Source organism: Neopelma chrysocephalum, unplaced genomic scaffold (genome assembly GCF_003984885.1).
Source record: "Neopelma chrysocephalum unplaced genomic scaffold, ASM398488v2 Primary Assembly neopelma1_26, whole genome shotgun sequence".
In the NCBI taxonomy this organism is placed as follows: Eukaryota; Metazoa; Chordata; class Aves; order Passeriformes; family Pipridae; genus Neopelma; species Neopelma chrysocephalum.
Genome location: NW_020897695.1, coordinates 8,918,221 through 8,932,544, shown reverse-complemented (window position 1 = coordinate 8,932,544; position 14,324 = coordinate 8,918,221). Strand labels below are relative to the sequence as shown.

At 40.9% G+C, this 14,324-nt stretch overlaps 1 protein-coding gene across 1 annotated transcript in view; it reads right to left on the bottom strand.

Annotated features, from left to right (window-relative positions):
• Positions 1 to 14,324, bottom strand: part of TGFBR2 (transforming growth factor beta receptor 2) — a 58,729-nt gene that overhangs the window by 18,215 nt on the left and 26,190 nt on the right. The window contains exons 2-3 of the mRNA XM_027675447.1: positions 12,423 to 12,594; positions 10,566 to 10,753 (exon numbers count right to left, since the gene is read on the bottom strand). Of these exons, the coding sequence (XP_027531248.1) occupies positions 10,566 to 10,753; positions 12,423 to 12,594 (360 nt within the window). The remainder of the gene's footprint in view (positions 1 to 10,565; positions 10,754 to 12,422; positions 12,595 to 14,324) is intronic.

Below are 14,324 nucleotides of genomic sequence, written 5' to 3'. Positions count from 1 at the left end.
TGTTGGGTTTGGTTTGTTTTTGTTTTTTATTGACCACAGAAAAACATTCTTGAAGTTTGGGCTCTGCCCTTGGAACAGAGTAATATGTAATCTATATCATGTGGTATACTCTTTTACAGGGATGAACATGTCTTTTTAGGGCCTTTTAAGCCCTTTTTCTTTGCCACAGGGCTGCAATATGTAGACCAGATATTTGAAATACAAATGTCTTTCTAAATGAGTAACAAAACCCCCAAGATGTAATAGTTCTCTTTCAGATTTCTCCCCATGAGTCCAAGCAGTTGGAGGTAGCTGGAAGCATTTTCAGATTTGAGAAGCAACTCACCCAAAGCCCTCACTCCTTGATTATTATGGCTACCTGCATGAGGATCTCCAGTTGTTCCTATAAGGCCCTAGAGCAGGCTGTGTTATTTTGGCCTACATCTGAGAACTCTCCAGCAGACTTCACAGCCTCTTTAGCTCTTTCTCTTTTTGCACAAGAGAAAGCTCTGCTTGTGGTGCAGGGGGATTTCTGGGTGGAAGGTACAAACTGTTGATGTTGCAAATGTTACTTGAAAAAGAATGAGAAAAAAATTTAATCAAAGCAGAAGCTGAGCAATTTGGCCACTTCCCCTGAGCACTGTATCATGCTGCACCCCTGCTGCAAAGTGACACATCCGCTTTGGCACGGTCCCTTGGAGGAAGCAGGGGGTGAAAAGCATACAGCTACACATCCCCACCTAAAGCAGCAGGGATGAAGGCTCTGCTAATTTTCTGTATTTAAGACACCAGGCAAGTCCCACTCAAGGTTTGGGAAGTGCAAGAATGAGTACCCATCAGGGTGTCGGGACTGACAAGGCTGAAGTCTGAGCTTAGGAAAGGATTGAGCTTCCTGACAGCAGAATTCAAGGAGATAGCAGGAGCAAAGAGCTGGTGACACTGAGGTGTGACCTGAGCAAGACACTTCTGGAACTGCCTTTGATTCAGACTGAGGATATGAGAAGAATCAAATCAGCCATTCCAGCACAAGCTAAGGATGGGATACTTCTCTGTTGAATCTGCGTACAAAATCAGGACAGGATCAAAATTCAGAGCATAGCTGCATGTTTTCATAGTGGCTAGCCAACATTTTCTGGCTTGACTACAGGAATCTAAGAATAAATACGTTCATTTGCTTATAAATAAATACACATGACTCAAACCCCATAATTTAAAAAATGGGTGTGCAACTTCCTCTTTCTGAGTATGGAATGAGCAAAACCCAGCTGCACAGGCAGGCAAGGAAATGGTTAAATGAAGCAGCCTTTCATGTTTTGCAAACATGCTCCTAAATAACTTTCCCCACCCAGAACTATTATTTAGTCAGATCAGTCCTTTCTTAAGCTTCAAAAGAGCCTATTAATATAGCATAACAATAGAGAAGTTGAGCTAAAAGAAAGCTTCCTGTATGCAGTTTAAACTAAGCAGGAGCCATCTGCACAACCCTTAATGCTACCTAAGCCTCAAGGGAAGAGAACTCAAGTGCCAAGGAAAATGAAAACACTGTACAACCCCTATTCAGTCATGAAGCTTCAAAGCACAAGAGCCTGCAAATTCTTTAGGTTGGATTAGATGCCTTTGATTGAGCTTTAGTGTCACTGAACTTTGGAAACAAGAAATAAAACAATGGCAATGAAATGAGGACACACACTTGAATGCGCAGGGCAGCAGAATGCCCTGCCAGTACTGACAGAACTACTTCCTTGCTGTCTGCTGCTCCTGTGAGTTCTAAAGTTGCTTTCTATTTAACAGCTAGCGAAAGCCACACAGCAGGGCAAGAATATATTTCATATTAGCAGAATTCAGGTTATACATATTGATAGTGATGTATTGCAAGCTTGTCCAGTGTCTTAAAAATCCCCAGAAGCACAAAGTCACAAAACTTGGTTCCAGACTCAGGACTGTGATCTAGTTATTTCGCAAGCTCCCAAGACACAAAGCAGCCCTTTGAGCTGACTGGAGGAAAACTCCATTTTGTAGCAATTCTGAGGTTTCAAAGTTTGGTTTGAATTCCGCACTGGAATGAAAACTAACACTTTTTGAATGTTTTTGCTTAAACAGAATTTCTGTTCAAATGTTGCAATTTGGCAAGAGGTGTATGTGAGTGCTGAATCCCCTCCAGTGAGAGAACTGCCATGGACTACGGGAGCTTCAAGTTCAAGACCTGCTCTTTTTGGTTCAGGAGAGAGCTTTGCATCCCTGAGTATTCTGAATTAGAAAAAATGTGAGTTTGAACCTTATGTGTGTACTGATTTCTGAGCAAGGCACAAAACAATAAAATATGGAAAAGCCTGCCCATCCCTTTAGTGCTTCTGGATAAAAGCTAGTTCCACAAAATGCCTCATTTTCAGTGAAATGAAATTTCCTCTGAGCAGCTGTTTGGGGTAACTTAATTTATCTCTATTGAAGAATCCTCAAGTGAAATTGAAATTCTGTAACTGTATCTCCTGTACCTTCCTGATTTTGGTCATTTTAGAATTAAGATGGCTTGTAAATCTTCAGCAAAACATTTTTTGATGGAAAACGTTGATTTTTAAAACAGAAACTCTGCTTCTGACATTCCTATACTTTTCCCTGAAACCCTTATCTTGATGAAGAAAGTGGTCTGAAAGTTGATCTAACTTTTAAAAACTTCTGCTAGTTTTACAGGCGTCGTTTTGGAGGCTTTGTGAATGGGGAGTTTTACAGAGGGTTGGGAGGGTGTTTCCTTAGGAAAATCATTGATCCTGACTTAAAATACTTGACAATAATCAAATTCAAATGCTGCACCTCAAACTAACCTGCAATTCTTTATCTTGGTAGTTTCTTGGAAATATTTTAATTTTCCATACTTGCTGGAGATGAAGATATTGTTTTTTAATTTAACAGGAAATCAGTTCCACCCCTCACTCAGGTCTATGCTGAACCAACTGATGGCAGAAGACAGAGATTACTAAATTTGAAAATCAGAGTGGGTACCGTCTTGCTATCCAATGGAATATAAACCCTGACATTTCTTGTAGTCTTTCTTGAAAGTTAAATTCCTTCAGCAAATTCCTGAATTTTAAAAGAGCTTTTTTTGGATTAGGTAAACCAAGTCTGTCAAGGCCGGTAACTTGTGCTTGAGCTGTATATCTTCATCTTTTAGTCTACAAAACAGTATCTTGTCTCCTGGAGAGGCACTACCTCTGGTAGTTGACAGGTTTGCCTGGCCTGCTATAGAATCATAGAATTGTTTAGCTTGGAAAAGACCTCTAAGATCATCGAGTCCAGCTGTTTAACCAGCACTGCCAAGTCCATCACTAAACCCCATCCCTAACTGCCACATCTGCACATCTTCTAAATATCTCCAGATATGGTCACTCAACCACTTCTGCAGGCAACCAGTTCAAATGCTTAACAACCCTTTTGGAGAAGAATTTTTCCCAGCTATCCAATCTAAACCTCCACTGCTTGAGGCTATTTCCTCTTGTTCTATTCCTTCCTAACTGGGAGAAGAGGCTGACCCTCACCTCACTACAACCTCCTTTCAGATAATTGTAGAGAGCGATAAGGTCACCCCTGAGCCTCCTTTTCTCCAGGATAAACTACCCCAGTTTCCTCAGCTGCTCCTCATCAGACTTGTGCTCCACACCCTTCACCAGCTCCTTGCCCTTCTCTGGACACACTGCAGCACCTCAAGGTCTTGTCGGGAAATAACAGAAAACAGGACTCGAAGTGCAGCCTCACCAGTGCTGAGCACAGAGGGACGATCCTTTCCCCCAGGCAGCTCTCCAGCCACTCATCCCCAAGCTTGTAGCACTGCACGGGGCTGCTGTGATCCAAGTGCAGGACCTGGCACTTCGCCTTGTTGAACATCATACAATTGGCCTCAGCCTGTTCAGATCCCCCTGTAGAGCCTTCCTACCCTCCAGCAGTTCAACACTCCCACCCAATTTGCTGTCATCTGCAAACTGGCTGAGGGTGCACTCAATCCCCTTGTCCAGGTCAATGATAGAGATATTAAACAGGACTGTCCCCAATACTGAGCCCTGGGGAACACAACTTGTGACTGGTCACCAGCTAGATGTAACTCCATTCACCCACACGCTTTGGGCTAGACCATCCAGACAGTTTTCTACCCAGCAAAGAATCCGCTTGTCCAAATCATGAGCAGCTAGTTTCTCCAGCAGAAATGATGTCAAAAATTTTCTAGAGTCTAGGTAGACAATATGTATAGCCTTTCCCTCAAAGACAGTAGAAGTAGCAAGGCAAAGCAATCTCTAGAGCCTGTTTCTAAAGCTATCTTTCTAAAATACTGTCATCCACATGGTTCAGAATTTTTACCCTAAGGATGTTTACTCAAAGGTATGGGAACTCATTCACTTTATCTTTTGGGTATTTGGCCACCTGAATGTTGCTCTGCAGTCAATAAATGGCTGGTAAACCAGACCCAGATCTCAGAGCACTTAATGCACATCCTTGCCCAGTGCTACCACTAACCTCTTTTCCTGAAAAGTAGTAAGGCAAAAGCATGAGCGGTTTTGGAGACCTGTAGCGTGCTCACTGCTGCTCTCCCCTGCAGGCCAGCAGTTTTGCCCTCGGCACGTGACTACCCAGGGTATCAGGACCCAAGACTTCTCTGTAATACCCAGGGAAAATCCCCAGTTACATGACCCAGTCATACATGTTACATGTTGGAAGAGTCATGCATATACATCTGTCACCTGATGGGAATGGCTGCATCTTAGTCACAGGGGTGGGAGGCAGGCAACTTGATTGCCTCTGGGTGTCTTACTTCAGTGAAAAGGCTGGGCAGCAATGATGTAATGGATATTTCATCTATTGTAAGCAGAATTTCGTTTTTCAACTGATTGCCAAGCATGCTATTCAGCACCCAGGAGGTTTAAGAAACTCTTAAGCTCTAAGACAGAACAAATAGTTTGTTGCTGTTTTTATTCCCTCACTGCTGGCTAGAAAGTGTAATTCCTTGATTTGCTGGCACGGCGCTCCTTCGCTTAAAATCTCCCACCCCCAGATGCATTCCCTTCTTATCTCTCCCATTCTAACAGATCATTTCACTGTGTCTACATGGCATCTCCACACATTTTCACTTTTGTAGCTGAGCTTTCCTACTCAGTGATATGAGAGCTGACATATTCTAAATTTACATGATGTGACTGTTTTTCTGTGATACATGGCTCAGTTACACAGCTTGGGTGTCTGCTGCTGTTTGCTGGTGGTTTTCTGGAACAAATCAATCTCTTCAGTTTCAATATGTTCCAACAGATGCCACACATTAGCCACTATTTTTATTCTCAGCCTGAGTTTCACCCCTCCAACCTTTCCCAAAATATTATGTTGCCAGTGTTAGTTACAGTTTGTTTCTGTCTGTAATTATTAAAGTCTCTTCCATGACAACCTGATAAAAGGTTGGCCACATTCCCACACTTATTAAGCTCTCAAGTGATGCAAATTGTAACAAATATGCCAACCAGACTGGAAGAGCGCTGCTTAGTTTGTTTCTATACAAATTTGTAACCAAGCTGGAATGGTTATTTTCCTAGGAAGCAAACAATATAAATAATACAGAGCAAACCAAAATTTTGGCTTCTTTAGCCTCTTTCCATTCTATTTCCTTTCTATCCTGCTAAGTGATTCAGACATTCAGTATTAGACAGCCTCTCCTTTGGTTACACACAGCTGCAGGCACTGGGTGGGACTCTTGTGCCTGCAAATACCTAAGAGGAAACATAGAGAACAAAGCCAATATACAGTCGGTGAGAGGCTGTGTGACACGTTGTGTAACGCTACTGACCTCTTTTATGGGGCAGCTGGAAGACAGTTACCTTCTGAACATGTTAGTTGGATAACAGAAAAAGAGATTAATGAAAGCCTTTGTTAAAATCCACTTGGAAGCAGTCCAGCTGTAATCATCTCCCTTCTGTTGTTCCTTGAGCACCGGACAACTCATCACACAAGTATTTATGGTCTCGTGACTGTGCACAGATCTTAAGTCTGCTCTTAAGTTTGAGATCCTCCTATGTAGTCAAGTAAAATCACTAACATTTTGACTCTAGTAAGGAGAGGAAGAGGAGAGAAAGAAAGGAAAAGACAGGGGCAACATGTTAGAGACAAGTGAGAGACATCAAGTTAAGGAAACTAAAACATCATCCATATCTCCTGTGATCTGGGCACAGGACAAGGCATTGCACAGGCATGCTTGCAGTGCTTCAGGCAGCAGAACAATACTAGCTCTCCCAGGTAACAACCATACAAAGGGAGCAATCACACCACTTGACACACTGCAAATCCATAGACTGTAATTCGTTCGGGCATATGACTCACCCACAATTGATTAATCAAATACTTACATCTCTTACACTCTCAATTAGCCAACTTTGTGAAACCATGATCAATGTGAAGATTGTTAGCAGCACAACACTCTCCCTCCCTTGGCACACTTCCCCAGTTAGCTTCATTATTATCAAAAACTCTTGTTGACCTGCCTTTCATGTCTACCACTGAAGTTTTGATACTCCAAGGCAACTATTTGGATGATTCAGAATTTGTACACATTGTTGCTGCCAAAGATTTCTCCCGTATTTGGGTGAGGTGGGAATGCCCAAAATAATGACCTCATCTTGCAGGACATGAGCAATAAATATAGTCTACCTGAACAATCCCACAGACACCTTGGTTTCAAGCTGCATGAAGATCTGCATACCATGGCAAGACAGGTGATGATAAAATATTACCGCTATGTAAGTTATTAGAATGAAACAACTGTAAACCAAATAGAGCTGTGTTAAAATCCTGTTTCCAGATTTTGAGTTCTCCGCATTGTTGCTTGGATTTGAATTTGATGCCCAGGATAACAACTGCATATATACTGACAACAGTATTTAAAGTATTTGTTTTCCTGTTTGCAATCTCCAGTGCTGAGTCACCCTTTTGCACATCACTGAATGAAAGTGCCTGAATGAGCTGCATAAAAGGAAGAAGTTGCATGGCATAGCAGGTAGGTCACGCACTTAGTAATATGCAGGAATCTCATTTCCTTGGCTACAAAGATTGCCTGGTCATCTCTGCCTGTGGAAAATGGGTGAGATGTGGGACTGGAAAGGGCCCTGTCCTGCTTGGTCCTTTTCGGTAAACAAGCCTTGACCTCAGTCAAGGAACTCAGGATTGTTAATAAAAACCAACTTTGTTAGACAGTTGTCGTGCTCGCACTGGCTGATGAATAGAGGCTGGAATATGGTGTGGCAAAGGGAAGGCTGAGGAACAGATCTTCCCAAACATCAAGGGAGGACTGAGACTGTGCAAACAACTGCAGACAGACCTGGTTCATCACAGTAGGTCAAAGCATAAGAAGGTAAAGCAAGATGTAGAAGATCCACTAGACACAACCAGACATCAGGGAGGAAAAAACCCTGGTAGTCTAGTGCTCATTTTTTCCATGACAGTAGGGCCAGGCCTCTGTCTGCTGCCTAGTCAACCTCTAGCCACCCAGGGCCTTTTCACCCTGATTTTAGTTAATCTTTTCCAGTGGTTTTGCTCCCTGGCTTTGCCTTTGGGTAACACTGACATTTGACTTTTGAATAAATAATAATTACAACACACTGGCATTGAGTTTTGCTGTGAGAAGCATTTTTCCACCACAGGGCTGTAAGCTGCTTGCCAGTCATTCACAGTTTTGTTTGGCAAAAAGGGGATGTATTAACAAACAAACACACAGTAATCAGATTTACAATGGTTACCTATCTCCTGTATATTATTTCTCCAAGAACTATAGAACATTGTTTGGAGTGATTCTGCACACAGTATTTTCGATGAGGTGTCTGTGGCCTGAAACACCAGGGATCTGAATCACGGTCAGCCCCCTGATACAGCAGAACTACAGGCATGTTTAGGTGCATTTGATTTGGATGTAACTATTTCAAACATTTCTAAAGCCACGCTTAGGTGAGTCACAACACCTCCCAGTACCCAAAACCTTTAGGTGTTTGTGTCTAAAAATGGAATCATGAGATTTGCCCTTCACATTCAAGAGTGATATGAGCCAACAGTGCTATAAACCAATTCTTCCATAAGCAATAACAGCCCAACTGTGAATCACTAAAAAATAGTGACTAACCTCAGGTGGAAATTAGAACTTGTTGCCTTACCCATAATTTTCTTTCTTACCTCAGAAACACCAGAAACAAATTAAATCTGGTATGTCTCAAGTGTGTATGCAGGAAGAAGAGGTAGAACACTAACCATTTATAGCAACAGCTTGAAAGGAAATGCTGTGATTAACAGGTGAAAAATTACAATCTTTTTTATCATCTCAGTTTCTGCTAATAAATGAGTAAAATCACTGTTTGATCGGCTATTTTAGAGTAGCTTTTGTCTGCTCTCTGAAACTACAGAATATGCAAAACCACTGCAAAAAATTCTTGCTCTGGTGGACAAGAAATGTAGAGTAAAAAAAAAAAAGGCAAGAACAATGTATGGAATAGATTTGGATGACAGTCATTCCAAAGGCAAAATTATTACAGGCTATTATCTAGTTGTCTGGAGGAGCCATGGACCAGCTGGCTGTGATGTTCTGCTCAAAGTTAAACACAGACAGGAAACCGCATGTCTGATACTGTAAAAATCGTTTGTCTTCCTGCCATGGCTAACCAGGCAAGCAACCCAATGGGGCTGTTTTCATTTAAAAGAAACACTAATCCACAACAATAAAAAAAGGAATGACAAAGCCTCAATTCTCCCCCCTTCCACTGGAGTTAATGCCTGTGTTTGTGAATGAACTGGAAATGTTACAAAGTGAAGTTTTACATTATTTTAATTTTTGTCTGTAGTTATTCACTTAATACATATGAATGCAGCACATGGTTTTCATGAGTCACCTAGAGTACTTACAGCACATGACCTAGAAGGAAAAGCTCCACTCAGAAGAGTGAAAGGAATTAGGGTAAAAAGACTGGGTTTAAATTTATACTACTCCTTTTAGGCTACTCTGGAAGTGTGAGTGGGGCTGCAGAGTTGCTGGGAATTAAGGCACTTCGTGTTGAATTTCTAGAATGGTTTTCATAAACATGCACACTGAAGACACACATTTATCACAGTGATTGCCTTCAGCTATACAGCTCCAGGAGAAACAGCTATAAAATGACTAATTCATAACAAATTAGCCAAAATCCACAAGGGTGTGGTTCATGCTGTACAAAAACTCTAGACAGCTAACACAGAGTAAGATCTATTCACTGTGAACACATTCTCTTCAAAAAAATCAAGGCAATCTGTTAGAATTAGGTCCTGGATCTACCCCCTGTGCTCACATCAATACCAGTATATACTCCAAACCCTTTAAAGCTCACTCAAGTAAGGGCTGGTCACACAACCACAGGTCAGCAATCAGGTTGTCTGGTTTCAAATCAGGCTTGGGGAGGGAATAAGGAAGAGCATGGGACCAGATATGGATAGACTGGGCCAAGGGAAGCAAAGACTTCCTAGCTTTCTCTTGGCTAATTTGTTGTGGTTTTGTGACCTAAACCAGTTTGCCTTCTTGGAGGACTGGGAAGTGAGAGCTAGAAGTCGCTCACACAGTCGTCCACCTCAGTGCAGTCACACACCATGTTTTCCAGGACTAGAAACAGTGCCCCAGCCCTTTGATATCTCAGGTAACGAGGATCTAATTATATCCTGGTCTGAGGAACTTACAGGCGATGAGGATGAGTTTTGTGTGCTGCAATTCTTTAGAAGTGTGTGCACACAAATTTCTCCACAGAAGGCCTCAAAACTGCCTGCAAGAGACCTGACTTTGTCTCAGTAAAAGCATCACTATGGGATCCAGCAGGCAGGAGAAAATAAAGCAAGGTGTGTGTGTGTGCGGACCCATGCACATCCATGTGTGCAGCATGAGGTCCACCATCCCTATACACACCTGCACTGCCTTTACTGTATTTGCAGTGGCCTGAAGTAGAATGGGGACAAGTTGTGATTTGGTCTATAGTCAGATTTCCCTGGTTTAACTGAACTCACATACATTTCCTTTTGCCATAGTAAGAGTGAGGTAACATATCCCCCTGTGAAGGAACCTTCTAGCTACTTCACGCCCACCACAGAACAAGGGCAGATGGTCAGTTACAACAGAGAATCTGACTTAAATTTCACATCCTATCAAGTTATCAGTAGCATTTATATATGCAGATGACACGCTACGGCAATACAGCCTTTTAGAAGAGGCAAGACCCTAAATACAGCATTTGCCTCTAGTTTAGGTTTTACAATGTAATTAGCATATGTTGCATTTTGGTGTGTCAACAGAACAAATGTAAACATCTTGCTTTCCTCTTTCATCAGCTTTTAAGTGCAATGTCTTGAGCTGACTATCAGACTTATTTCAAAAGGAGGACAGCCTGGCAGAAAGAAATATCCTCTGAACACACAAAAGGAAGGTTGAGATTTTGCAAGATTCAAAAGAGACCAAAATAGGTCCTGCCACTATAAGTTTTCCTCCACAAAATGCAAGTCCAAAGTACATTGGTATTACACAGTTGCAAGGAATGTAGGAATGCAAGGTAAATTATTAAACCCACCTGAGAAAATGAGCATATCATTGCATTCTTCACTTGTACAGGAACACATGAACATCAATCCCCCATCTTCCTTCTTTTCCCTCATCAAACACTTCTTTGAGTTGTAGTCATCCAAAGCATGACCATAAAGTGTTTTTTGGGGATCATGGCAAATTGTTTCTAAGGTCACATTTTCATCATTCTGTCTCCTGAAAATGAAAAGGAGAAAATTGAAGTCAAAGAAGGAATATTTTACAAAGGGAGCAGACAGGACTGCACCTGCCCAAAATTTGCCTCTTTTGAAAACATAAACAGTATTTAAAGAGTATCATGTATTCTTCTCTGTCTTTCCTGAATGGGGCAGATTTGGCTGTGCCTGGACTCCTCACATTTGTAAATGGCACAGCTATTCCTGTATCATATTACTACAAAGCTTGGAAGAGTGCCTTTGAAAATTTCATCCAGAATTATTCAAGCTAGTGTTCAATGAACTGCTGTGAACTATGGAACATACTTTTGGGTTTTGTGGTCACTGAGCAGACAGTAAAAATCTGTGTGAAATTATGATAAAAAGAGAATTATTTCCTCAAAATCTGAGGAATTTCTATTGAGTTGGCCTTTTATTTATTTTTTAAGCCTACAATCAGCACAATTTCTGCACTGCACTGAAGGAGTTATCTTTATATTTTAAAAAAACCTAAACAAAGAGAAAACAAATCCCACCTCAATACCAATAATAAAACTGATGCAAGCTAGAGTTGCCTCACTATCAGCTGATAATCTGAAACATATTCCTGTATTCTGTCCTGGTCCACAGATTTAATTTCATTGACAAAAGACTGAAAGGCCAAGAGTCCTTTAAATACAGTTCTCAACTCATTTGCCTTTTGAATAAATGACCATGAAAAACCCGGAACATATCTTAAATTGCACTACAGTCCCTTTTTATGGCACTAATAGACACTGATCACTTATTAAAGAAGCACAGGACAAATATAAAACAGCACACTGGACTGAATCCTGCAAATCAAATGTCTACTTCCAATTACGCTGAACATCTCTTCAAGTCAACGGACACAACTATCCCTCAAGAAATGAATTAATTATGTCTCTGGGTAAGGGCTTCTAATTATTCTCCTAAATCAGCAGCAATGCTGCAAACACACAGTTCTGTTCCTTTTGTCCAGTTATGAATTCATTAAGAGTGTTTCTTGTTTTCCTTGGCAGGATTGGATTTCCATTTATGGAAGGGTAAAACCTCAATTTTTAGACTGGAACACAAGTTTAGAGTCAAGAAATCCTAAACAACTAATTTTCATAAACTCTTGATTTCTTTGTATCAAGACATAGGCTGTACAAAAGGCATCATGCCTACTTCAAAGTCACTAAATACACAAAATTTTGTTTAACATTAAGAGAAAGTATTTCTACCTATACATGGCAATAAGCCTCCTGTTCTATCTACATAATAGCCTCCTCCTATCTACAGTTTAGTTCACTTTGAAATCTATGAGAGAATTGTCTTTCTTCAGCAAATGTCACCACAATACTCTCTTGAGTCTCAGATCTGTTTCTACTCTGAGTGCTGTGGGTGGATGCAGCTTACTGGTTTGAGCAAAACCATGCCTCTTTTCCAATAAGAGCATAAGCTGCAACAGAACTGTTTTAGAAGAAAAAAGTCCCCAGAACATTTTATATCAGAATTATTAACCTCAAACAACTCTCAGTATGCTGACCACAGATATGAGTTGGAAAGGAGAGAGCAAAGCCTGGTGAGGGAGCAGGGACATTCTGAATATCAGAGCAATTAAGGAAAGTACTAAGTAATGGTGAATTAGGGTGTGCTGCCATCCCCACCTGTATGATGAAATAACTTACCATATAGCAACACAGACTTCACTAGTCTTCTCACAGATAGAAGTGATGTTGCAGTTGCTCTTGCACTGATGTTGATTTGAGCAGGTTGTTACTTTAATGTCACAAAATTTGCAGAGGTTTGGCATTTTCAATCCACTTTCCTTATTTCTGTCTACAGGTGACATAAATTCCGCTTAAGAAAAAAAAAAAAAGAGAAGGAAACTCAATAACAGTAAATTAGCAGGTTGCATTATTGCTTATTAAAAAGATAAGGTTTTCAGCAGCAGCTTACATTTCCTCCCACCTCAAATTAGAAAATTTTTAATCTTTCACAGCTACCAATTTTCTTTACAACAAGGCAAGTGCCACAGTGTCAAGACCAGGTTAATTAAAGTGAATTTGAAAAGTGAAATAAGCTTCTATTGACTTCAGACGGAGCAAAAGTTGCTTTGTAATTTGCAGAATCAACTTTTTCTGAGACCAGTTTGCACTAAAATAGTTCTCTGCTGGCATTATTCACAGGCAGCATATCCCCACGTATAAAATTGCCAAATTTTATATAATTTGGCACAGTGTGCCAAAGTTACTGTGGATATCTTAGTGAGAATGCACATTAGGTGTGTGATGAATTTTGCAAGTTTGTCTTTACTAACCTAAGGCATAACATAGGTGTCATCCCTAGTCTGACTACTGTTCACACAGAAGAACACAGAACTGGAACTGCCTTTCAGCTTAAGGTAGATAGTCTGCCAGAGGTCGCAGGTGAAACTCAAGCTGGATGTGCAATAGGGCATCTGTGCCTCTCATGTAATCTACTACAGGAGTCTTGCTGGGCTAACTCAAGGGGACCTGAACTCAGATTAACTCGCAATGACAGCCTGCCTTGTAGAAGTCTACTTTGACCCAACAGCTACATTTCTGCATCCAAGCATTGAATAATTACTTGCTTACTGATTCTGACTCTTAGTACTCACCATCTGCTTCAGTGTGGCAGCAGTAAGGAAAGAGGTATTTTTTGTACCACTGTATGAATTTCAGGAAACGTACTTTTAGCTCAAAAACTATTTTGAAAAGCCAGTGTGACTATAAGGAACAGAAAATGCTGACACAAACTTCTTTCTAAAGCTAAAATGAATATGCAACTATCTGAAGTGGAGCAGACAATCAACAACAGTTTCAGTCTGACTCATTTTTTAATATAATTTGAAAAGTAGGTTGGATGACTTTAAGGAGATACTGGGCTTCATACAGCACAGGCCTTCTCTTGTAGCCACCTGCGTGTTAAAACTATGTTCATATTGCTTTCTGTGGCCAAATGTTGCCAGTCAACCAGTAACAGGCAACGAGGGATTTGTAATTTCCCCCTCTCTCCTCAATTAGCTGAGAAATCAATTTTTTCCTTCTAGAACTTCACTCTTTACTACCATTAGAATATTTTATTACAAGAAATAAATATACTTGATTTTTCCAGAATGAAATAAAAAGGCCTCTTGCTAACATTTTCAATGGATTTCTGAGCCATTGTGAGGGACTGAAAGAAAAGTTTCCCCCTCCATCTAATTACACATCTTTCTCATCACTAGCATGCTCTGATACTGATCTAAAGTCTCTGCCATTGGAATCAGTGGCAAAACTCCCAATTATTTTAATGGTATAGAAGAAGGTCCTACGCAGAAGGGATGGTTAGGGTGAGCTCACTGGGTGTGGCAGTGCACTTCCCCCCGCCCTCCACCCCTGTTTTTGGCTTAAGCGATAGCTAACGGCAGTGGCTGTGGTGGCTGCACCTGGCTTAAGTTGGACTCTCGGAAGACAGATAATAACACAATAGCTAAGGGCCATAAAACTTACTCAACAGCAGAGGGTTAGCTGAGCATGCGCCAACCAAAATACAGCTGGTATGCAAGTATTATTGTAAGTCAATCA